The sequence below is a fragment of the Dermacentor silvarum genome, chromosome 4 (genome assembly GCF_013339745.2).
Source record: "Dermacentor silvarum isolate Dsil-2018 chromosome 4, BIME_Dsil_1.4, whole genome shotgun sequence".
NCBI lineage: Eukaryota > Metazoa > Arthropoda > Arachnida > Ixodida > Ixodidae > Dermacentor > Dermacentor silvarum.
In genome coordinates this window covers 112511945-112538114 of record NC_051157.2, presented here as the reverse complement: position 1 = coordinate 112538114, position 26170 = coordinate 112511945, and the positions used below count along the sequence as shown (strand labels likewise).

Sequence of the window (26170 nt, the reverse complement as noted above, 5' to 3'; positions counted from 1 at the left end):
GAAGGGGGTCATGCAAGGAGACACAATCTTTCCAATACTATTCACTGCATGCTTAGAAGAAGTATTCAAGCTCTTAGACTGGGCAGGCTTAGGAGTGAGGATCAATGGCGATTATCTCGGCAACCTTCGGTTTGCAGATGACATTTTCCTGTTTCGCAACAATGGGGACGAATTGCAACAAATTATTGAGGACCTGTACCGAGAAAGTGTAAGAGTGGAGTTGAAGATTATTATGCAGAAGACAAACACAATGTTCAATAGCCTGGCAAGGGAACAAGAATTCAGGATCGCCAGTCAGTCTCTAGAGTCTCTGAATGAGTACGTTTATCCAGGTCAATTACTCACAGTGGACCCTGATCATGATAAGGAAATTTCCAGAAGAATAAAATTGGGTCGGAGTGCATATGGCAGGCATTGCCAAATCTTGACTGGAAGCTTACCACTGTCGTTGAAAAGAAAAGTGTACAATCATTGCATTCTACCGGTGCTAACATATGGGGCAGAAACTTGGAGGTTAACAAAGAAGCTCGAGAACAAGTTAAGGACTGCACAAAGAGCGTTGGAACGAAAAATGTTAGGCCTAACGTTAAGAGACAGGATGAGAGCGGTGCGGATCGGAGAACAAACTGGTATAGCCGATATTCTAATGGACATGAGGCGAAAAAAAATGGAGCTGGGCAGGCCATGTAATGTGTAGGATGGATAACCGGTGGACTATTAGTTACAGAATGGATACCAAGAGAAGGGAAGCGCAGTCGAGAACGGCAGATAACTAGGTGGGGTGATGAAGTTAGGAAATTTGCAGGCGCAAGTTGGAATCAGCTCGCGCAAGACAGGGGCAATTGGATATCGCAGGGAGAGGCCTTCATCCTGTAATGGACATAAATGTAGGCTGATAATGATTATGATACAGGGACAATGCAGTCTGCAAGATGCACGCTTCAAGACTGCAAGATGCAGCCTTGAAGGGATCAACAGTGGACACAAAAGGAAAGTCTCAGCCTGAAGCAAACGTTTCGAGAAGGCGACGAAGATTTTGCAGACATCCAAGTTGTAAGGGGTAACGACCATCAGGGCCTGGCTCAGCTAATTGCTGCAAGGAGCCAACGTCCGACCGTAAACACAGTGTCGACTGCTGCGTCCCGATTACTTGGCCATTGCATCATAAAGTGCAACTGCCAGTACGAGTTTGCCTTTGTCTTTAAATAAGATTTCCATCTCATTTAAATGAACCCCTGTTCAATTCCTTCAACCTCCAGACCTCGTACACATTACCGAAGAAATACCTCTCGTCAAGAAAGTTCGGACGACGCCGGGGCCAATTAGCCCCCGTGAGGCGTCCCGTTAGCGTAGGGTTTCGAGAGGCACCGGCGGCTTAGGCTAGAGAGTGACCCTTTGTGTGACGCCCGACTCGCGAGACCACGCTACCCAAATCCTGCTACACCAACTCACCGGGTTCGCCATTTTGATCAACTATGAATCACCACCGTCCGAGAAAGTCTTTTTAGACAGCGACCCCTCCAACCCTTTTCCCATTACAATTCTCATCACTGGATCCTGGTTACTTCAGAGGTAATCAGAACTAGCCCTTGCATATTCTGTTCTGATTGGCTCGCTCTAGTACAGCGCGGTGACAACTGATACATAGCTTTGGAGGCGAGTACTCCTTCATTTGCTTTGTGTAAAATTGAACAGGGAAAAGAAACCAACTTACGAAGCATCCTCCCGTTAAAAAGGTGACAGTGGTTCCTGAACGAAAACACTCGAACAGGGAGGTCATGGTTCACAAGCGCTCGTTCTTGTCCCACAGTCAACAGGCGCAGCCACTCTTGTCCCTCTTTGTCTTCTTCGTCACTTAGTATGTCGCACGTGCTCGCTAGATATTATAGTTCACTAGATGCTTAGGCCCAACTCGCAAGGGCTAAGCCACATTAATCATCATTATCATCATTCTATGACTAGACAGCCTAAATGAGAACGAGAGAAAGAAATTTGTGTTTGACGACTGTTTGCAGAGATAAGGTGTAGTGTTTGATGAAAAAAAATGAGATATCAACACTTCAACTTTGCAAAGCTGAAGAAACTTGGACTACGACCGCAGCCAGATGGCTGACACGCTAGAACCTATTGTATGCTATAAGCCTGGTTGTTATGCGAAAGCAGTACTAGCCTACAAACCTGGATTTTGCCTCTGTCTGTGTGAAGCCTCTTGTTGTTGCCTATCACGCATGTGGCTCCTTCATACGCACCTCTTCATACGCCCTCTTCATACGCGCCTCTTCATACGCGCGTTTCTTCACGCGCGTTTCGTGTGCGCATCCTCTTCGTATTCTTCTCACACATATGTCCGCGTTAGTAAATGGGAAATAAATATGGAAATAAAAATGTCTAAAGAAGGGGTTCGTCGCGCCAAGCGCCGTGAACAAAATGAGCTCGGACAGAGGCAGCGGGAGTTGACCGACGAAGAAGATGTGGCCAAGCGATTGCGACTGCAGGGACAAAGAAGTACGAGCCATGTTTTGAGGCAACAACAACAATAACAACAACAAAGAAAACAACTCATGGCGTTGAAACGTGCCAACAAAATTGCTGAAGAATCACCCGATTCTTGGCCAATCCTCCATAGTGGGTATGAGCCACCTCTTGGACGCAACGAAAACAAACAAACACACAAACAAACTGCCGAGGAACGACAGACGGGATTGGAGAACGACAGATTGCACAAGCGAGCTGCCGAAACGGATGAAATGCGACAAGCCCAACTGGATGCGGACGTTACATACCAGCTTCGCAAGGCCGACGAACCTCTGTCTTTGTCAATGGCTGCGACGGCCATCTTCAAGCGGGACTTCATCGACAACCCGTTTGGCTTCGCGTGTTCTCTGTGTGACTGCCTCTGGCACAAGGACGACTAGGATTGCGTCACGGTCCTCCATGTACGCGACCTTGGCTTTGGCCTTTCCCGACGTTTAAGGTGCGTAGAACGTTGAAGTCATCACTCGCCCAAACCAAAGTGCCTTTGTACTCTGTGAGCAATGGGTATGAATATCCGCACAAGCCTGCCAAACTCCCTCCGGTCAACTGTAGAGTGGTGCGCATAATTTCCCCTCGCATACCCTTCATGCAAGTGCGAAGACTGCTCTACAACACTGGTCAGTGCGGCGTGAAACCACAAACGGTCTTTGTAGAAGTCTGCAATTCTCCTCCTCCTGTGTCCACCGATTAACCTTGTATGCAATATGCAACCCAGTGTGCGTATCATGCTTGTAAAAAAACAAAAGTTTAACGACATCGAGACTGCAAAGGATTTAATTAGCAACCGGTGAAACAACGGCCTAGCAATGCATAACTTAGGGTAAGAAAAATGGCGAAATTGGTCCAAGAAAATGTGCTTTTGCACGATATTCCGTGGTTGTCGCAGTCAAACCATCTGTAGTTTTTTTTTCACACTGAAGAGAGAAAAGCGGTATTTTTTGCATTGTTTTGCTTCAGCTTATTTAATAGCTTGTATTTCTCTCTTTCTTTCTTCCTCCCAACACTTTTAATTTAAAAGGGCTGCTGACGTGTTTTCAATAGCGACATCTTTGCCGTGCGGATGCACAACTGCGCTTGGTCGCGGAAGGCAGCACGCACCTCAGTGTGTGCATGTGTTACGCAGGCGCGTCGATCTGTGAACAGTGACGCTGCCTGTTAGCAGCTTTAGCCGAAAGACGAGAAACTCGAGCGGCCTGGACAGTCAAACAAAGAGAAGTTCCTCGCTTTGACGATTATATTCCATTGTTCTCGCCTAACTTTTTGTTCCCCCTCTCTACAAGCCGCTTCTTGGACAGCCTCTCACCCGCCGCGGGGGTCTCCGAGGCTAGGAGTTGTGGTGCTGAACACGAAGTCGAGGACTCCATTCCTGGCCGTGGCCACAGCGTCATTTCGTCCTCATCGAAAGTGATGAGGGCAAAATGCAACACCTTTCATCTACTCAGTTAAAATTTGACCGTGACTGACAAGGCATATGTACTACATGCAACATCCCAGAGTGAGACATTTGTGGGAAAGAGCAGGTAGCGTGTGCTCGGTATCTGAGACATTTACTTGCGTAAAACAGCGAAATTTACTATACACGCTGCCATCAAATCGACATAACACCTATATGCAGGGAACTAAGGAACAAGTAACACCACTTCAACAAATTACATTCAGATGAATATATATAACTTACATAAAAAGCAACGTTTACAAAGAAAAAGATGTTTCTCCGATGAGACACCGAGACTACCTTTTCTACTGCTTATTTGGAAACTCGTCTGCTGATGACCTCATAGGCGACTCCGCTGACGACGTGAACGAAAGCATCTTAGGAGAATTCTTTTTCGACGACGTATGCGGAGGTTTCTTTGAAGAATTGGGCTTAGTCTTGGACTTGTCGCCGGAACGCGACCGATGCCTCGAAGTCCTCTTTGACTTGCCCTTCTCCCTCCTCGTCATCGTCGTCGTCGTCATAGTGGACTCCTCGTGCGGCGTCATGCCTTCCGTGGCCGGCGCGGACATGTCCGGCGAAGCCGAGGGCGTCGAGCCGGTGCTGGCCGATGGCGAGGCCGACGTCATGCGCCGGTGGCCTCCGCGTCCTTGTCGCCGCAGGGCTTGGGGCCGCTCTGCCCCTGCCGTGCGTTCAGCGGCTTCGGCAGTCGCGAGATGGGAAGCGTCTTCTCGACACTCGGGAACGTGCTCTTCCTCCCCGGTCTTGTGGTGTTGCTTCTGGTAGCGCCGCGGGGACCTATCCTGCTGGTTTCGCAGAATGGAGCGAGCCGACGGGGACGGTGGGGAAGACGACGCTGTGGAGACGTTGCCATGAGCCAACGGTTCCGCCTCTGGCACGGGCTGCAGTGCGTTCGCCACCTGTGCCGTGCCCGTCGGAGACATGATTGACAGGCGGCGACCGGACCTGCGCTCCGGTAGTGCACGTTTCCCGCCCAGTGCACGGGCCGGACTAGGAGTACCACCGCCAAACTCGTACGACTGCTTGCGCGAGCCGTGCCTGACGGGGGCCGCCTTGCAAGCTGATTCGTATGAGGCTTGGTGCTCGACGTCCTGCTTGGGACCACCACCACCACCATCGGTAACAGCGCTTGCGTCCTGACCGATATCGTTAAGATTACTAGTAGTGCCGCGGCGCTCAGCGCGGTATGAATGACGGCGCTGTGTCACCGAGGTGCTCCCTTGGCCGCGGAGGTTCTGGTCTTCGGATGCAGCGTCGGTGGCCATTATGCTCTTCCTCGGCACAGATCCTGCGCCGTAAGGTGTGCGTCGTCTGAAGTGTGCCGCTCCAGTCCTCGACTCCGTCGCCTCGGCGCCCGTCGTTCCGCTGCCGCCGCTAATTGCGGTCAGCGCCATGACAGCGGGAGATGTGAGCTCCGTGGCTCCTTCGACGACAATGGGCAGCTGTTCGGCGCCCAGCCGATTGTAGAGCCGGTAGAAACGGTACAGCACGTAGAACTGCGATGAAGGGGAGTGAAAAAAAATGTTGCCATTTGATTGGTGAACCAAAGCGAACGCGGGAACTGCGAATGACGTGACCTCAATAACCACAGGGGTGAATTCGAGTGCACAGAGTCATGAAAACCACAAGCACCCTGCGACAGCTAATTAAAGCGTCCGAATATTTTAACTAAACTTCGGACCTCTTTCTGCACTGCGTTTCTATTTCTCAAGTACTAGTTCTGTTAGGATTTAAAACTAGGGTGCCTCGATGCACCGCTTTTTTGCTGCGTTCTGGGTCGCGGGAAAAATAAAAGGCATGAGCGTCGTTTTTTCCGTTTCAGCTGGTGCACAAAGGTGCACAGCAAACGGGCATGACGGAGTATATATAGCAATAAAACTGTCAACCACCTTTCATCTCACTTCGCGAGCCCGAAAGGTCAACTTACTGAACACGTGCTCAGCATCTTTGAAATAATAAACACCAGGCAAGACGACCACGCTGCACTGAAAGCACGCGTATGTACGACCGCTTCAGCAGCTCCGACACAGCTCCGCCGACCGCTTGAACAGCTCCGCCGACATAATATGGCGGAGTCTGCGGCGCGGGCCTGGTCGAAGGGTGTCACCACCCTGTACGGCGGGAGGCGGCGCTGGCATCGAGGCACCCTATATAAAACAAACAGCAAAGGCTGGTGCTGAGCTTACCTTAGCCGCTTCAATTGCGCATCGGATCACAGCGTTCATTATGAACATCTCCCTCTGTACATGGAAGAAAAGAATGCACAAGAGTCTGTAGCAGCGCTTGTATGAATCGTTATTCTTTTCACTTTTATTTTACATTCTTGAACACGTGCAAGGCATGCATTGGTACACATCCATGCTTTAAAACGTGGTTCGTTCCTCGAAATGAACAGTTCTTCTCCTGGATACGTATCGATGGGATAAATTGTTGAAAAAGCTACCCACGGAATATTTTTTTTTTTTCGATACTTCGTATATCGTTGGGGAGCTCAAGACTGTCAAAACCTAATTGCTTACGAGGCTGTCCCTGGGCTCAAAGCGCGATGTACATTGGTGATTACACTTAGAGTGGCATATATGCAAAAGAAAAAAGAGTGACTATTTGTACTACGCATACTCAAGTATAAGGAGGCCTTAGCTGATACTAAGTAATAGAGAAAAATAAGAATGTGAGAAAGCACTACATCTGTATAGTTTTCCTCCTTGTTGACTAACAATAGCCTTCTGGTGTACTCGGACTCCGTCCCTGGCTACATGTTTGGCATCTGCGTGTCCTCGGCTCAAAATTGTGTATTTCCATTGCTTTATTATTTTTTTAATTAACTACAAGTGGAAAATCGACGCTATCACAACGATGTGCTATTTGTGCTAGCTTTTAGGTTTTTGATCGCACACAGTAACTTGCGTACTTGTTTGCCTTTTTTGCGGTGACCGTTTCTCACCTGCTAACAATCATTACTTTTATCGCTCGGAGAAAGGCACGCCTGCATGTAATGAAAGCATTCTCGAATGTTGTCACTGATTCCATCTGCTGTCTATGTTTCTGTCGAACCTTACGTAATGAGGTTACATGAGCGACGTAATTAGAGCAGTAAATTCTGGAAGGACTTGAGCAGCAGCGATTGCGCTGGAACCGTCCACGAGTTACGTATAAATTGCAGACGCGCATGACCCGCACGTGATATTTTCGGCGAACGCCGATTTGCTTCCCGCTGTCGTCGGGCTTTGAGTGTGACTCGTTTTTAGGTTCCTCCAATAACCCGTTAAGTTCGTTGCTCATAGTTTTGCATACTTTTACTGTCTGGTTCTTCATCAATAAACAACGTGACAGTACTACGGGAAGTACTGCGTTGTACAGTTGAACCTCGATAAAACGAAGTTGTACTTGCAGCGAAAAACTTCGTTATATCGCGAATTTTGTTAATTCGAGGTTTCCTTAATTCAATGGAACTAAGATCGTAAAATAAAAATAAGTTTGTTACATCGCGAATTTCGTTAAATTGAGGTTCGTCATAATGAGGCTTGACTGTATTACTGTCTGTCGAAATTATGGCCATTAATCATGTAATGTATACGTTTTCCTAGGTTCAGTATAATAGCTAAACATTTTTACAGCCTTTCTATTGGGAGAGAAATTCCGCCGTGAATAATTCAATATTTCATTTTATACAGAAGCTGAATGGAACCATGAGCGGGTACTCACGCTCTCGCTAGTGTGGTAATTGTAGACCATGTCGGTGCCAACGCTCGCCGGTGCCGTGGTGACAGACCAAATAATGAAGAGGAGCAGCGCACGTTTTGGTTCCTGGTACCGAAAGAAAGACAGAATAACTATAGCACAAACAAAAAAATATAGCACAAACAAGACGTGTCACTTCGCAACTAGGCATGTACTCGATACTGATATATACTTTGTATACATACAGGGTGTTTCACTTTAGCTGCGATAATTTTTTAAAGGTTGCCTGTGGCAGATAGCACAATTATAATCCTTCATCAAAACTACTCGATGAGGCTTGGAACGAATTCTCAGGACTGAACCAGTCCTGAGAAAATGCTGTTTACTGCATTGAAGCACAAAGTTAACTGGAACGCTCATGCATTTCGTCGGACACTTTGAAAATTAATATCTCGAAACTGGTTCAGTCCTGAGAATTCGTTCCAAGTGGATACGCCTTGCTAACTCAGGCCGCTATAATTCGTAGATTGAAAGACGTGCCGTAAAATAAGTATTTAAAAAGTTAATTAGCTATTAGCTAATTGAATTATGTTAAATATTCAATTAGGCGTTTTGATCTCTCGTGGAAGTAATGACCGCCTCATCGAGTAGGTTAGATCAAGGATTATAATTGTGCTATCTGCCAGAGGCAATGTTTAACATATTTGGTGCAGCTAAAATGAAACACCCTGTATATCGGGCAAGTTGTACTGGCCGCCTAAGCAAACTCGCACGCAATTTCAACTGCCGTCTCCAAAAACGCACAACTTTCCAGGGTTTATATGTATGTATGTATACAACAGCAGTAAAGATTTAATTATGGTGTTTTAAGCGCCACACGTCGCAGCGGCGGACTCCGGAATAATTTTGACCGCTTGAGATTCTTCAACATGCACCTAAATTTAAGTACACGGGCTTGTTTGCATTTCGTGCTCATGGAAATGCGGCTGCCGAGTCCCGGATTGAAACTTCTGTGTAGCTCCAGCAAAAATTTGTGAAAAATGTGCCCTTTGCCAGACAAATTATTTTGTACTCTGAGAGGTGCTTCGTGTCGGGTCCTTCATCAGAAAAATGAATTCCAAGGCACCACACACACAAAAAAAAAACACAAAAAAAAACGAAGCTATGGGAAACGAGCGCTACGTTTTCAAAAACAAGAAAGTAGCCTTCTCAGTAAACGTCATTGCGGGAAAGCGTAGTTGCAGAATTACGTATGTAAACAGCTGAGAAAAAGCAAAACCATTTGAGCGCCTTTTCCATGTCGAGGCGCCGCAAGATCGGAAACGACGCGTACACTGCGGGAAATAAACTTTACTAAATTACATATATCCACACGGTGTTAGTATGCAGTTGCATTTTCTCACGTCTGTCTCCCCATAATCGTTTGCCACAATGTTCGAGATGCAAGTGTTGGCGCCGTTAGCGCCAAAAGGTTCAAACCAAAGACAGACAGGTGGCGCCATCTCTTGATAGCATGCTGTTTTATTTTTAAAAAACGTGAACCGCGCGAAATTTAAATTTATCAAAAGGCAGTCTTCAGTCATTTGCTGTCTCGATCAGCACGCCCGAACTGTCTCAACGCACGTAATACAAATTTTCTCCCTTCTAGGAACAATGTAACTAGCGAAAGGGTTTCTCCTCCCAAATAAAGTTTGTTCCTGCGTTAAGAAAAAAAATTCACAGCCCTTCCACTACTGTGAAGATGGAAGTAAGCGAATCTGTGGCTGTGGTGGGCCTGCTATAGTGATATATCTACATTTAATTTATATATTATCATTATTGACTAAATTGAGCGTCTTCGGCATGTTCGCCTAAGAGCAAGGAAACCGGCGTCTTGTTTTCGCCCGGCACGATGGCCAAATAATGCGTTTGCTGCTCCAAGTCCACCCCATCGCCACAAACTAGCGTATGAGCCACAGTGTTCATAGCCGCGGCAGACTGCCCAGCACTGTCAGGATCCTGACGTCAAGATCCTGGAAGATGTGGTCAAATGAGCGTCCGTCCCATAGCGAGTCCAAAGGGCAACTGCTGATAACAGCGCTAGTGCGATCTCTACGTCACGAGACAAAGAGCCACAACTATTGGTGGGAAGTGCCGATGGTGCCGCGGTCGAGTATCGCGACACTTGTGAAAGAGGCATCGGTGGTAGTGAGGGGTACGCCAATGGACCATCCATCATCCGCTCTGACACCTGTGCTAAGGCACAACTGACGGGAAACCCCCACGCACATGGAGCCGAAATTGTTGTACACGCCGGTCAGTCTACGGACGCAATCTCCTGGAACATAGCCCTTAACAGCTTCGCTGTTAAAAAATAATTCCTGCGCGCTTTCGGGGGCAGTTGGAGATCAGGAAACAATTTCACAAAGCTTTTCGTGAGTAGCAACTGTTTGTAATTGGCCGCTCGCCTTCGCCAATAAAACATCCGACATCCCGTTCAGCTGGCATCTGCTCTCACGAACAGTTCTAGCGTAGGAACTTTTCTGTGACTTATCGTATGGCCGCAGCGCTACTGAGACGAAGACCGAATGAAGTAGAAACCATCAGCGCATGCTCTGCCCTAATTCCTACCACTTTTCTTTTTGTTCTTCCTTCCGTTCTGAACATTCACGACCAAAGTTCACCAAATTGCCCAGTTTTCTTTCATGGCGTAATTCCATTTTTGTGACTGCCGGTCCGATATGGCGCTTACCTTCAGGTGAGCAATCAACTTTTGGCGGTATCCTTGTGCGTGTTTACGGGGAGCAGTAGTACGCCTGTCCATCTGCAAATCGAGGCGAACTGAACTTGAAATTGTCCAATCACAGTCGTCCTCTGCTCGAAATTTGTATTGAACACTATAACCATGCGTCGCTTAAATGAGCACTAACATGATAGTCCCGGCTATCCATTCGTTAGCGTTAAATGAAGTTCCCGGATCTCGAAACCCTAGAAAATATACTGGCATACCTCAGAGTGCTTTCAGTAACTTAATATAATACATTTTCTTACAGCCAGTTTTGTTTTCGCTTGCCAGGAGGTCACCTTGTCGGGACATCGTGACGCTGAAGTTGGTCACGTGAGAGCAGGACAGTGCGATGTCGTCTGCTATGCTGCTACATCGGACTTCACAACGAGTAGCAGCACAGGAGGCGATCGAGCGAGCCGGAGCGAGTGTCGAAACGTCGAGATGTCCTGCTCCCACGTGACCACCTTCAGCGTCATGACGTCACGAACAGTCACTTCCCGGGAAACGAAAACGAAACTGGCTGTTAAGAAAACCTATTATGTTAAATTATTTGCAGCCCTACCAGGCATGCCAGTATTTTTTCTAGTTTTTTAAGGTCAGGGACCTTCCTTTAACGTAAAAAAAATGAGCCGGAAATATGTCAGTGCTAGCTACTTCAACGTTTCAGAAAAGAAGCCACCAGCTCATTAAAGCATGCAACGCGCAGTGCACACCTCATGCAAATGTCGCGGTATCAATTCACAACACGGTATCGAATGTTTGCAGCCTGTGCTTTCGCCTCCCTTTCAAGCATGTCCCTTCACTTTAAGGACGGTAAGCCAAGCGTAATTAACTTCCTCTTGTAATTATCCTGTAATTGCCATAGTTTACTTTTTTCTAGTCCAGTTGACTGTATACGCGATACCCTTAGATAGTTCCCACGCCTAGAAGTGCTAAACGACCTTCGACACAAAGCCACGCCACGTTCCGTAAACGTTACTCTATACGTGCCCTAAGAGGACATCCATCTTCGGCAAGCAGGCTACATAGAACGCGTACAGCATGTAACATACTTACGTCCCACACTCCTATGATGGTCATGATATCCACAATCACGCTGACTGCGCTCTCGAAAGTCTTCACGCCGATGATGTAGACCATATGACCTAAAATGAAAGCGCGGCAAAAGCAACAGCATCATTACATCTGAAAACAAGATAACTAGATGAAGATAAGGACGTTTCCCAATGGCCGAGCAGTCCAGCTGTTCTTGAACCAATCGCTATCATCGAACTGTGAAGCTATAGAAAGCGCATATATGTTTCACGGGGTTTCTTCAATGAAGGTTTTCTCTGACCGACCTCACTTTGGCGTGCATTAAAGAAATTTCACACAGTGCCGGGCGCGCATTGCCATTGGCCGGATAAAAATATTCAGCTCTTTCCTAATAGCTATTTTTGTTTCACCGGTCTGAAGACTGAACAAGGTGGGAGCGTGGAGCCAGTGGAGTACAGGGCAATTAATAGCTTTCTGAATCTCAAAAGCAACACACCCCAACATATTTTTCAAGAAATGACGACGGTGTATGGGACAGATGCCCCATCGTATGGCGTCGTTAAGTACTGCAATTGGCAGTTTTAATGCGGACGGAACTTGGTCGAAATAGCACCGACTCCCAGTCGACCGCATTTTGCCATTGAGGGGGACGCTGTTACAAAAGGGAAGACATCAATTTTGGAAGATCACCTCATAACGATTCAAGAAATGGCTGAAATGTTCGAGATCAGTGTAGTGTCCACAGCAAATATTATTCAGGAACATATGCATATGCGAAAGGTGTCGGCGCGTTGGGTTCCTCGCTTGCTTATTGCTTTTCACAAGGAGGACTGAGTGAACTGCAGCCGTGCGGCTACGTGCCTTGAAAACCAAGATGCCTTTTTTTTTGTAGGATTGATTTCCCTGTATGGAACGAGTTTATTGTTATGAACTAGAAACTAAATTCCAGTCTACACAATTAAAGAAAGCACTATATTCGACTCGCCACCCCCCAAAAAGCGTGTGTGCAACCTTCAGCTAGCAAGACGACGCTGACAATTTTTTTAGATCAGTAAGAAGTGGCGATGGCAGATTTTCTGCCGATAGGTGCCACCGTAACAGGGACCTATCACGCAATTTTTTTGACAAAATTAAGGCAAGCCATTAAAATCATTGGGCATGCCATGTTGTCAAAAGCCGTACTGCTCTCGCAGGTCAATGCTCCTGCTCGCAACTTGCATGTGGCGCATGCGCAAATGGAGCCCGCTCATGCGGATATATGAGATCCTTCGCCCTCTCTCTTATTCCCCCGACCTTGCGCCTTCAAATTTTCATCTCTTTCCATATATGAAGTTATTTTTGAAATGCAGGTAGTTTTCTGAAGGTGACATGCTCAACGCCGCAGCCAAGTCATGGCTCCGAGGCCAACCCGAGGACTTCTACAAGACAAGTATCCGTAGCTCCGTCAAACAATTGCAGAAGTGCGTCGCTCTCGGTGGCAGCTATGTAGGGAAAGGGAAACAAATATGCCACCTTTTTGCACTTCTCAGCCCACAGGAAATGGGTCAGGGGAAATCTTTATTGTATTGAACGCCCCTCGTACAACAGATTCGAGCAACAGGTACCATCACCACTTTGCGAAAGCCGCCACCAAGACATGTGGTACGCTAAACTATATGAGTGCTTACACAAAAAGTAACAGGCCTGCGCGGCACACGCAGCACAGTCACAGCGTAAGCTATAGTGGAGCTGCTAAGAGTAGCTCCAATTTGAGAACCACGCACAACAGGGTCTTCGCGGCAGTCTGTTAACGATCTGAACTGTCCGCCCGGCGTCGATGGTGAGCTGCGGCTTGTAATGCTCTCTGCACAGCAGTTTTAATGGCCGCAATGATGCCACGAACGTGATAGTGTGCGCAAGTTTATCCATTAGTGCCTTGATTGAGGTGCTCTTAGTTTAAATTGTACTGCTGACTGTTTATTGCAGAACTTTGCCCTCCGACATACTGATGTATGTTAACGAGTCCGAGACGTCAAGTAACTTTCCACTTCCAAATGAACGTTATTTAATTATGTATACCCGCCGCGGTCTGTGGTGTTGCGCTACTGAGCTCCAGGTCGCGGGTTCGATCCCGGCTGCGGGCGGCCGCATTTTGATGGGGGCGAAATGCGAAAATGCTTGAGTATTAGAGCGATAGCTCTACTACTCCAGGTACAAACCCAGAAAATGCCTGGTTCCGTAAATCTGACCTCCAATCTCAGCCAAGGTCAAACTGGGACTTAGCCTGCCACTATACCGGCGGCTGCTGCGTACGCCGCGTGGGCGCCCATATCTGCAAAGCGATATGCGATGTGGACAAAGTGCGCCGTGTGCTGGTAGCTTCGTATGCACTGTGCTTTCGACGCTTAATTGGAGTTGAAGCGAGACGCAGCATGAAGTCCAATTCGCTCGCTGCTGCTCCCGCGCCGAGCAGCGTCTTTGTACGTGTTGTGTTGTGGTTCAATTGTAGATGCGGTAGGCTGCTCACGGCGCCGAGCAACGTCTTTGTCCTTTCCAAAGCAAGCAAAACACTGCTATCGCTCGACAAACTTGGTTTAACGGAGTTCAACCACAGCCATTTTCTTTACATTTAGGTACAACTTAAAGACCACAGGTGGTCAAAATTCACCAGGAGTCCCCCACTACGGCGTGCCTCATAATGAGATCCTGATTTTGGCACTAACACCCCAGAATCCACTTTATTTCCTTTAATTTTTGTCCGCATCCTCGAACTTGCTGGATCCTTAAAATCACGGCGCCTACTCCGAAGCGTATAATGCTTCTTCCGTGCTCAAAATGCAAAGTCAATCGATATATTTACCTGGTTCCCTGTTGTTGAAGGTGCCTTCAGGTGGGAACACGTGTACCAGAAATACCACGAAATTGTTGACCTGCGAAAGTAAACCAGTTCCATTAGCGCCTTGCGGAGGGGAAAGAGCGCGTGTTATATGTTTAACTGGCGCGCGCACGTTTTCTACTCTGCGGCGTGCGATACATGATGATGTTTATACGGTTATACCACGTGTGGTAATCATTGTCCATAATTATGAAATTTGAGGAATGTTGCAACGATGAAGCAGCATACAAAAGCGATGTGTATGAAAACCGTGTCATATATGTGCACAAGCTTGCTTGCTGATTTTTATAGAACCGAATTCCATAACTCATTGAACTTTTTTTCTCTTAACCTAAAAACCCGGATATGATACGACGACTGTTTTTCGGAGTATTAGCGTCCCAAGTTTCCGGCTCGTGCTATGTGCTGATCCAAACCGAAATTCCAGCAACACAATTCGTGATCAAAATGTTGGTTTAATATTGCTGCATGGCTATAACTATCCTTTTCGTACTCTGGCGTACAGAAGGAACCATCTAGAGACGGCATGGTTTTGTGCGCCATAACGTGCTGATATAGCAAGCTTTTAAGAAGTGCGGCATTTCGAATGCGCTCGACAACAGAGAACATGACTCTGGGAAGAGTACTCGGTCAAGGGACTGTCCGAAGACAGCGCAACCGAGGGACAAGATTGCTTGAAGTACTAAGTTACATGTAAATAAATGTTTACGCTGAGTTTGCCTCACTTGTAATATACGTGGGTGAAACTTTTTCTTTTTTGGCTACTATAAAATCTCGCCTCGTGTTATGTGCGGGTCTGTGTTATAGGCGGGTTTTTACAATATCTTGTTTGCGAACAAACACGATGAATCCACCACACTTAAGTCACAGTCTACACTCGGTTTTCATTCTTTCTTTTTAAGTATACAGGTCAGAAATAAAACGTCTGTTGGTCGTGATCGAGCTGATTTCGAACTGCATTCAGTGCCCACATTTTCAAATGTTATATGGCTCATACATGTAGGAGGAAAATAAAATGAGCTATTGCGCTCACGATACGATTCGCACTGCATCCAGATGAAACAGTATTGGTAAATTGAGCGTTATATTATATCCCACAATTCGATCCGTACTTTGAGCACGCAGATCGGAAACGCAAAGCTGCGCGTTATATTAATGTCTGCAATGATCCGCGCATTGAACTTTCCTGCTGTGTCGGGCACAAGTGTCCATGCAGCCAACACTGAATCTACAGAAAGAAGAAAATTTCGGCCTTCTTGACCATGCAACGATCCGTAACGTGATCCCTATACTAGTCTCATTTCAGCGTTAGAAGGCCGCGTGCCGCTGAAGATAAACTGCCGAAAAACGCCCAATTCAGGGTCACTCTTCCCTTAGTTCAGTTTAAACGAGGGCCTACGCGGATCGGGTCGGATCAGAGGTCGTGCAAAGACCCAAAGGTGTTAATACTAGTAACCGCTTCTTTTGGGCTGACGTCACCGCTACCGCCAGTGTCTGGGCTAGGGAACCGAGCGCACCAAAGCAGCTTTTTTCGCACTCCGTTGCTGGATGTGAACGACACATCCCGCTTGACAGCGCTTATCAATGCCTCGCCAGTCGAGTCTATAGCTGAGTGAATTACCAGCATCAGCGCCTTTATAGTGTCTGCCTTCTCTGTAACGTGCGTTTTGGCGCTGTTCTGTTTCCCCGAGGAGCCAGTATAGCTGAGTCAGCGTAACACGTGCACGTGAGCTGTTTCCACCCAACCCAGTGATTGCACAGTCTGGCCGTATAGGTTCTAATTTGAACATTGTCAAAATTTTCGCTGTGCTGTCGCATTCCACGGTTACGGGGTTTTGAGCGAATCATAGGTCGTATGGCAGCCCTTTAAACCAATCAAAGCCGACAAGATGGCGAATTTAACAAGATGGCTGAATTTCAGAGTGACTAGCGTTTACGTGAGTCCGCCGCTGGCAAATCGGACGCCTCACAATTAAGCCCACTCGCACTGCTACATCACGCTCATGTTTAACTCCTATCGTGCTCAAAAGGATGCTATGCGTTAAAGAAGCGTAGTCGACGCGAGCACTATCAAAAACCCGACGTAGCAGCTAATCCTTCCATTATTGATTAGCCGCTGTTGCTATAATAAGCGTTCGACGCCTTAAACGACAGCATGTTAGAGAAGCCCTTGCTGTGCTGCTTGCTTCCTCTCTGCTATGTCGGTTAACGATGAGGGTATCATAAATAAATAAATAAATAAATAAATAAATAAATAAATAAATAAATAAATAAATAAATAAATAAATAAATAAATAAATAAATAAATAAAAGGACGCGCACAAACCATAGACACAAAATAAACTAATCATGAACACAGGGGTGGTACTTCTTACTAATTTATTTTCAGAAATACAGACGCAAGAATAAATATACATAAGGTCGCATGCGCAGGAGGCATCCATCACACCTGACGAGACAATCAGCATTCAAAGTGTTCTCGAGTTGTGCAGCTGGATTAACGTATCACTTATACATGCGCTGTCTTATACGCACTCCAAGGACTAAGTGTTAACCGCGATTTGATGTATATGTTCTTGGCGTGAGCAACAATCAGACGCCATGCAACTTAACGGACGCCATTTAGATAAAAAAAAATGGCCAGCGCATGCACGTATAAGTGCATCATACGTCAATCTAACTGTATCGCTCTGAAATTATACATTCTTCGAATGATGGTTACGCCGTAAGGTGTGATTGATGCCATCTGCGTATGCAACTATGTGTATATTTACTCTTAGGCCTGTATCTGAAATAAAGCAGTTGGAGGTGCGGCCCGTGTCTTCGTGATGGCTTTCGTTTGTGTCTGCGGTTTGTAGGCGCCCTTTAATGGGCAATTAGGTCTCACTAGCAATTCGCATGTTCACCGCTGAAGACTCCTGCTAGTATGCCACGGAACAAGGCGGGACATGCGAATGAGGCGCACAGGATGCGTTGGGGTGGCCTAAGCGTAACGTAATGCGTAGTCTAAGTAGAACAACGCCCACATATAGCTTTCCGTGCGAATCGCACAGTTGGAAGTGTGAGCTAAGCCTGACGAAACACTTCGTGCGTCCGTCAAGCGAAAGGGTATGAGAAACATAGTCCTATAGAATCTCGTAAAACTCACGCAGCAGAAGGTGGCGACGACAATCACGCTGTCTCTGCTGCTAATGTCCATGATTGTGACGTATCCGGCCCACGCAAGTCGCGGCAGATCTTCGCGGCACGGTATACGACCGCCGCAGACGAGGGCCACTCGTTCTTCTTCGTTCGGAGCTCGTGCTCGAGCGTGATCACGCGTTGCCGGCCTCTTGTGCGGTTCTTCCTCTTCATTTCCTGGCCTCGCTTCTATGGCGTTCAGTCACGTCTGTCAAAAGAGTTCTTATTTCAAAATTTTTCTTTTCTTTCTTCGAACGTTCAAGGATTTAAATTACTTGAAGACCACCGAGTTCTCTTTGCTTACGCCGCCCTGTTCTTGGGCGTGACAGAGAGGACAGAGAGTGCGTGACAGAGAGGACAGCCATTTAAACGAATGAAATTAGGGAAAAGCAACGAGGGAATGTAACAAAAAGGGAATTTCACAAGTTCTCAACGCCAATGTTTTCATGCTTGTACCTGCAATTTGAGTTTTAGAACTTTACGAGGGAGAAAAAAAAACATGCCTGCTTATTTTCGCATTCCCTTTGAAAATCTCGTTCAATTTGTCGTGTACAACCACCGCAGTAGCTTGTATAGTGACGTTGCGCTGCAGAGCTCGAGGTCGCAGGTTCCATGCCAGCCACGGCGGCCGCAATTCTATTGGGTTGAAATGCAAGAACGCTGATGTAGTTATTGATTTAGTTGCAGGTTAATAGAACACCGGGTGGTAAAAGATTATTCGGAGTCCCCCACTACGGAATGGTATCTGGATAGCGCAGCAAGACACGGGCGCAAGAAGAAACGAAGACGAGATCTATATGACAAGACAGCGCTTGTCTTCGTCTTCTTTTCTTCTTGTGTCCGTGTCTTGCTGCGCTATCCAGATACCATTCTATGATGACCGACTAACAAGCCCATATCGCCACCCTCCCCCACTACGGCGTACCTCATAATGAGATCGGGGTTTCGGCCCGCAGCGTCCCAGAATTTATTTTAACTTTTTTTTTGTCTATACGACATGCTAAAAACTGCCGTCGAGACACGCCCTTCGAAGGCAGTCACTAACAAACCTTTCTTTTTAATATTTGCTTTCTCCTTAATGTGCTTCGTTTTATCACTGGTAAGATTTAATAAATTACCAACACGAACCGCTCTCTTTCGTTGCGGCGTCTCGTGAAGAACGAAGTCGAAGAAGAGAAAAAAAAAAATGGGTAAGCTGTCCTTTCCAATCTGTGGCAATAACCTCGCACCAATCTTATTAAACGGCATGAAGTCTCGCTATATGGTTGCTAATTGTTGTCGTGATGGCCTTGAAAAGCGTTAAAGTGGTTGCGGCCGAGCAACTTTTTGCCGAATGTATCGCACCGTTTGAAGTGGTCACACATCGCGATCATCTCGTGCGTTTTGGTGCACCGAGTACCATCAGCTGCTCATTAACCTCGCACAGTCATACGATGAAAGCTGCCGCACCGATCTATTCGTTCTGACATTGTTCTATACGAGCAAATGTGAGCCGACAACGTAAGGGGGTCTCTAAAACGGCACCTTAGAAGGCAAACGAGAATACAGGGTGTTTCACGTAACTTGGGCCAAAATTTCAAAGTATGCAAATGGCCACGTAGCTGGACCGAACCAAGGTAATGTTGTTTGCCGTCACTTGGAGATGCTGATATTATTTGTCTGCATTCCGCCTAATTCCACAATTAGTCTTAATTAATTATTCAACTTCTCAATTATTATAATTAGATTAAAAGTGTCAATGAGAAAATTGTAGCCCAACATGAGAAACTCCCGATACAGCTTTCTGTTGCTCAGTACGTGCTACATAAAAGTGTATTTCCGAACGTGAAAGAAGCCCGCATATACACGCAAAATAGACTCCTTCTGATTGCGCCGCTTTCTTAACAACACGTTGTTTTATGCAATGAAGCACAAAAGTAACTGGAACGCCAATGCATTTCTCCGCAAAGTTTGGGAATCAATATCTCGAACCTGGTGTCAACCTGAGAATTCATTCCAAGCGGATCCGCCTTGCCGACTCCGTGTCTAGAATTTGTAAATTGCAATAGGGACCGTCCGTCCGTAAGGTAATTAGCTAAAAACCTAATTAGTGAATTCTATTTAATTATTCGGTTATGCATTTCAATTTTTTTGCGCAAGTATTGTCCGCCTGTTCGAGTAGACCAGCTTACGAACTACAATTGTGCTATCGGACACAGGCAACCTTTAAAAACTTTTGAAAGTGTTCGCTGAAATACCCGGTATATCCACATACACACTTTTCTAAGTTCTCCCATCCCCTCTACTTCTACAACGTGACCGGCTCTCCACACTTCTTAGACACACTTTTTTTTCCCCGCTTTGACACTCCTAATGCTAACGCATTAAAAATCGTCTGATATGAGGCACGGTCAGTTCGAGGTGAGGCAGTGTTGGTAAAGTGTTTACGTTTATTTAATTATTAATCCTGTCTTCGGTTAAGTTTGGCAACGATAGTGAGAAAGATCCCTTTATCCTCTTGGCTAATGCGTAAGAGGAGACGCATAGGTTGCATGATTGATCTCGAGTAGCAAAGTGCCCGGTGTAGTTTAGCGTGAGAAAGCTGATTAGTTCTGTCATTTTACGTCACTCCATCCGGTTAATGTATTAATGCGATGTCTGTTGGTATTCGGAGGTGTTTGGTAGCGCTGACACATGGCTCCTTGGGTATTTGCATTCCTTGAAAACTGCTCGAAAAACGTCACCGCTCCATCTATTTCAGCAAAATTTAAAGGATAGAAAACTAACTTAGGTCAACTGTGCATTATCGTGGTTGGTCGGGTAAATTTGTGCATGGAACTTATTACGCAGGAAAATGCAAGCAAACAGAAAGAAATCCAGGAAATAACAATGAGAAAGGCACAGACAAAGGTACAAGAAGGGTGTTGGTATCTTTCTGTGTCTTCCTCGTGTTTTCGTTTATCTGGTTTCATTCCTATTTGCTGACATTCCTCTACGTAATGTTAAGAGCTGGCCGCACATAATTTTGGCGCATCGGCGCTGAAATGTATAGCGGGAATTAAATTTTAGTCGAGTTCACTCGAGACACGGGTGTTGTGCCCACCGCGAAACTCAACGCATATGGGCACCGGGCGCTGGCTAGAAGACTTTCCGGCTATTTCGGATTCGTGCAAGAGCTGCTGATGCCAGCCGCTTGGGCTATAGGACTCAAATGAGACGCCGTTCGGAAAAGCAATAGACGCGCGCCCGTTTCATGGCTTGCTTGAAGCTGATAAGCTTATCACAGCAGCGTTACACGCAGCGTTCGACCACATATGGCATGCACATTTACACATATACGTCATATATACATACAGGGTATTTCAACGAACACTTTCAAAATTTATTTAAGGTTGCCTGTGGCAGATAACCCAATTCTAGTTAATGAGCTGGTCTACTCGATGAGGCGGACATTACGCGCACAAAAAAATTGAAATGCATAATTGACTAATTAACAATAATTCACGAATTATGTTTTAACTAACTACCTGATGGCCCATATTGCAAATTTACAAATTGTAGCCGTGGAGATCGCAAGGCGGATCCACTTGGAATTAATTCTCAGGATGACACCAGTTTCGAGATATTAATTCCGGAACTGTGCGGAGAAATGCATTGGCGTTCCAGCTAATTTTGTGCTTCAATGCATAAAGGGACGTTTTGTTAAGAAACGAACTGGAATGCCAATGCATTTCTCCGCAAAGTTCGGGTATTAATATCTCAAAATTGGTGTCATCTCGAGAATTCGTTCCAAGTCGGGTCTTGCGAACTCCACGGCTACAATTTGTAAATTGCAATATGGGCCATCAGGTAAATAGTTCAAAACTTAATTAGTTATTTTTGTTAATTATTTGATTATGCATTTCAACTTCTTGTGCAAGTAATGTCCGCCTCTTCGAGTAGACCAGCTCATGAGCTAGAATTGTGCTATCTGCCACAGGCAACCTTTAAGAATTTTTGAAAGTGTTCGCTGAAACACCCTGTATATATAATATGCAGAACATGAAAACGCTTGCCTTGATATCAACGCTGGTTAGAGAGTATTAATTGTGAACGCGCAAAGTTTACTGCATGATTCCTCCGCTCGCTAGGCTATGTGACCTGGCGTTGCTGTGACCATGGAAAGCTTGTGCGTCCGGTGTCCATACACCTAAATGACAGGCCATTCTAGAACAATTTAAGGATAACGCGCTTGCATACGTAAACTAATGAACCGTCAGCGAATACAAGAAGTGGTGTTGGTGTTTGCTGTGCACGCGCAGTACCCAAACTATCTACGGAACTTCAAGGAAACGGGTGGAAAAACAAGACGAAGACCAGAATGGACACACGCAGCGCTGTTCTCGATAACCAGACCGATTCAAAACGCTGCTGCAGTTTCTCAAGGCGAAAGCCTCAGATGGCTCATGGGTCGAAAAATCCGACAACCGTCCGGCGTTCGGGCACCAAAATTCAAGTCGCCATTGAGCATGCGCGAGACATTTCGGCGCCACCGTTAGACTGCACTGATAGTGCTGAATGCCACGGCTTCCCGTGTTTATTACGCTCTAGAAAACCAAGATCGTACAAGCTAGGAAGCCGCTCAAAAAAAAATCAAGTGACGTCTCAGACACATTAAACGGCATGATAAATGATTAGAGGTGGCAAGTCTCAATGTGAATTCAGTGTTTTAAGTGTTAGGCCTTTGTGCAAGGCTTTTACCTTGGCCCCCTCCATTTGCTTGTAAATGGGCCCAAATAAAATGAAATGAAAATGAAATGAAATGTGAATGTAAGGGTTAATCAAATGTGAATTAACGCGAATTTAAGGTGAAAAAAGTGACTCATACGTCAATTATGTGTCTGTCATGTCTACCGCGACCCGTCATACGGTGTCTACGTGTACGTTCGGTTAGGTGCGTCATGGAAAAAGCCCGTGCAATGACGTGGCACCACGTATAAAATCTCGTCCTACTGAACGCGCTGTGTCACATGATGGAAAGTACGTCTTCGAAAGATGAACTACCTAAACCTACAGTGAAGAAAGGAAAAGTAAAGGGAGAAAAAGTAAAACGAAGTAATGCAATCGAATGAGAGTGTCAAAATAATTTAATGTCTCGTGAGCTTACAGTCTTTCGCTTTCATCCTCTTTAGCGTACGATAATGTGACTGTCAACTATTCCTTAGCTTCCACGTTATGTACGTAAGGCCTGGATACCTTATATCAGAAAGAACGTAAAATATTGTTCGACATTGTTCGGGATGTGTAAATGGATAACGTAAGTAACGTCTGTGTATTGCCCTTAGGTCCGAACACTACTACTGTTCGCATTGCCATGGCAGTGTTCATGGTAAGGATTTATTCATTTTACGTACTTCCAGCTGCGAGCACACGATCGATATCCTACAAGCAATAACGCTATAGTGTAGCGATGTTACTGGAAAAAAATCCTGCGCTTGTGTAGTTCAAATACAGCGCTAATGCAGCTCGACTAACGTGAAACCTGGGGAAGTGCGAAGCAATGCGCCAGGTTCGCCAGCGTTGTCGCTCTATGCGCACCTGCAGCTCGGCATCCATGGCACAAACGAAGTTCCGGAGCGCGCCAATTGCTTATTGACCCTTTTCGCGGAGCAATATGTTCTAGAGAAACGAGATGGCGCATCCGGCAGCGCGCCATACGTCGCCTCAGTGACCGCGCACGAATACGAAACCATTACCGCTTCTACCTTGCTTCTGTGCGATCAGCTGTCGGGAACGCAACTGAGTATTCGCTAACGCACTGCGCTCCAATCATGCTGATTGAATCATGTGGATTGAAGACGTGTGCAGTAATTGGTTGCAAAAATAGTGACTGGCATATTAAGGAATGTAATGAATCTGTGTGGCCAAGTTCGCGGACGACTGCTGCAACTGTCCGTGCGTGTTTCCCGTACTTCGAGATGTACGGCTTTCCTCGAGGATACAGAAATTCGCTCATCCGCCAGCGTTGTATCGCTAACCTTCAAAGAAAGGGCTTCAGCCCCGAAATGTCGGCAAGAGTGAGTACCGCTCGTTAAACAATTATAAATGGATAGCGCCTCTGCCTGTCATAGTAGGTTTCGCGCACAGTATCCTACACACATCTACCCCAACTGGCACGAAAACTTACGCCCACTCTTTCGCCAACGTGTCACGAATATGGGCGCCCAGTTGAATATATGCGCATTATATACACACAATAAATGACGGTACTACACCGATAGTGCACAAATGGTCAAAGCTGAATGTTCCGTGAAGGTCCATAAGAGTAAGCGAGTTATTAGCGATAATAGGTCTTTGCTACAAGATATTACAATGTACAGAACAGCTACGTTTAAAGCCTTGTGCGCAGCAACAACACATCCAACGGAACTGAGCACACCCGCGAGCGATTTGGCAGAAACTCATCACATATAGTGACCGCACCGAGGAACTTTACCGAGTCAGAAACATGACAGAGCCGCTGCTTCAAATTATTTGCCAAATAAAGAATGACGAACAAAACACGATAATCCTGACTCAATTCATGAGCAGAAAGTTTGGATATCTTGGAGTACATATTTAGCCCCGCTTTTAGAGCAAACACCGTATACGCTGCTCGCGCCGTTTGGACGTAGCTTAATAAGCTTCGAAAACGCTTTGCATGTTTTCTGACGCCGTGGCCAAAGCTTCGTGTCGTCCACCCAGTCACCGTCTACAATATCTGCCGAAACAGAGTTTGCTAAGCCGCACCGGCGTCATACACATCCATTGTAAACACGGAGGCAGTTGAGGCCAGCAATGGACGCGTCACCACGTAATCAAACATGGCAGCGCCCACGAGATCGCCGCGAAAAGGTTCCTTCTCTCTTGCCACACGGCGCGCGCTGATCGGGTGCAGGAGTAGCGCTGGAGTGAGGAGGAATCGAGTGCTTGTGGGGTGGTGGCGCCCTCTCTTGCGCTATGCTGGTACCAGACTGACGTTTGGAAAACGGTTTTCCCGAGTTTCTGCTAATTAATGCGCTTAATGCTTGATTATTCCTATCCTGTATATTACTCTGAATCATCTTTATTTTGAACCGGTTTGGATCAATTCTGCACATGTTTTGACTTCGTTTTGAGAACTTATTTTTGTGCGTGGCCATGACGACATGAGATCACATTACAAGATTTTGAAGGTTTTCAAGAGTTTCTGCTAATTAATGTACTTAATGCTTGATTACTCCTATCCTGTATATTATTCTGAATCATGTTTATTTTGAACCGGTTTTGATCAATTCTGCACATGTTTTGACTCCGTTTTGAGAACTTATTTTTGTGCGTGGCCATGACGACATGAGATCACATTACAAGATTTTGAAGGTTTTCAAGAGTTTCTGCTAATTAATGCGCTTAATGCTTGATTATTCACATTTTTTATATTATTCTGAATCATGATAGTTTATTTTGAACTGATTTTGATCAATTCTGGACTTGTTTTGGCCCTGTTATTGCGCGTGACCACAACGACATGAGATCACATTGCACGCCGACAGCCCGGGCCCCTAAAGTGCGTCGCACTTAAAATTAATGAGCCATTCCACTCTGTGAAGGTGGATGACCAGCGAAGCTGTATAGATGGTATATCTAAATGTACAACACAGAGATACATAAATGTTATGGTGTTGTTTATTTTTTCACCGAAGTCACTATTGCTTTGTGGTCGCTATGGTAGACGGCCAAGGGTTTGGTGACGACGATGGACATGCTCTTGGCGAAGGTCAAGTCCAAACACGAGCGACTCGTGGTCGTTGGCACCTTGGGATCGGTGACGCACTGTTGAACCTCTTAACCAGTCCCCTCTTGTACGTCGGCTTCGACGGGAGTTGACGTTTGATCTGGACCTCAATGGCGGCGTGGTCGGCAATCCCACGCTACGGTGGCTAGATGGGTAGGTGTGCCGACCGCCGCTTCTGGAGCGTAGTTCACCGCTTCTCCGCATCATGACGCAAAATTGGCGCTGCGGACAGTAGAAAGGTTCAGCGGCGCGCGTCGTCTGCTACAGGGGGCTGGCGGACTGGCGGCGAGCAAAAAAAATAAAGCCCGTATTGGAATAGTTGTATGTCATCTGTTCGTGTCAGTTTCAAAGGTGAAGAGCTCCGCATCTCTCGTACTGTTTGTAAGTTCCTAAGCGATGTGGAATGTTCCAGGTAGGAAAGATGACCGGCGAGATTAGCGGCGGCGTTGCTCCACCAAAGAAGACCACCAAGGAGACCTACTGCTTCGTTCCAAACTGCAAGTCGGGCTCTAAATTTGTGAGAAAGACAGCGGAATTGTTCCGCTGTCTGACAGCGGAAATGTTCGCCCCGGGCTGCTCAGTAGCTTGCTCAGTATCGGCGAAGTTTATGAGCAAGCCGTACACCGAAAAGCGTACGTCGATGAGCTCCTCGACATTGGAAATTTGCAAGCCGCACATGAGGTGCTCAGCGCCTGCGACATCGAGCAGCGCTGCGCTGCTACAGGGAAAAGAAAAGTGACTCGATGCTTATATTCTATATAGCAGGCTATGTAGCAAGAAAGTTCCTGCAAAGAACCAAGTGCTGCGATTGCTCAGGGACATTACTGAATTCAACAGAATGAGTAGGTCAGGGCTGTTGCTCCCTTCTGA

At 46.3% G+C, this 26170-nt stretch overlaps 1 protein-coding gene across 1 annotated transcript; it reads right to left on the bottom strand.

Annotated features, from left to right (window-relative positions):
- Positions 1 to 4250: 4250 nt before the first annotated feature.
- On the bottom strand, positions 4251 to 17727 carry LOC125944756 (uncharacterized). Its single transcript, XM_049665929.1, has 7 exons — positions 17498 to 17727; positions 14314 to 14383; positions 11496 to 11584; positions 10404 to 10475; positions 7697 to 7798; positions 6178 to 6231; positions 4251 to 5487 (listed from the first exon to the last, which is right to left on the bottom strand). Exons 1-7 carry the CDS (start codon positions 17546 to 17548, stop codon positions 4276 to 4278), a joined length of 1650 nt encoding a protein of 549 aa, XP_049521886.1. The 5' UTR covers positions 17549 to 17727; the 3' UTR covers positions 4251 to 4275.
- Positions 17728 to 26170: the final 8443 nt, after the last annotated feature.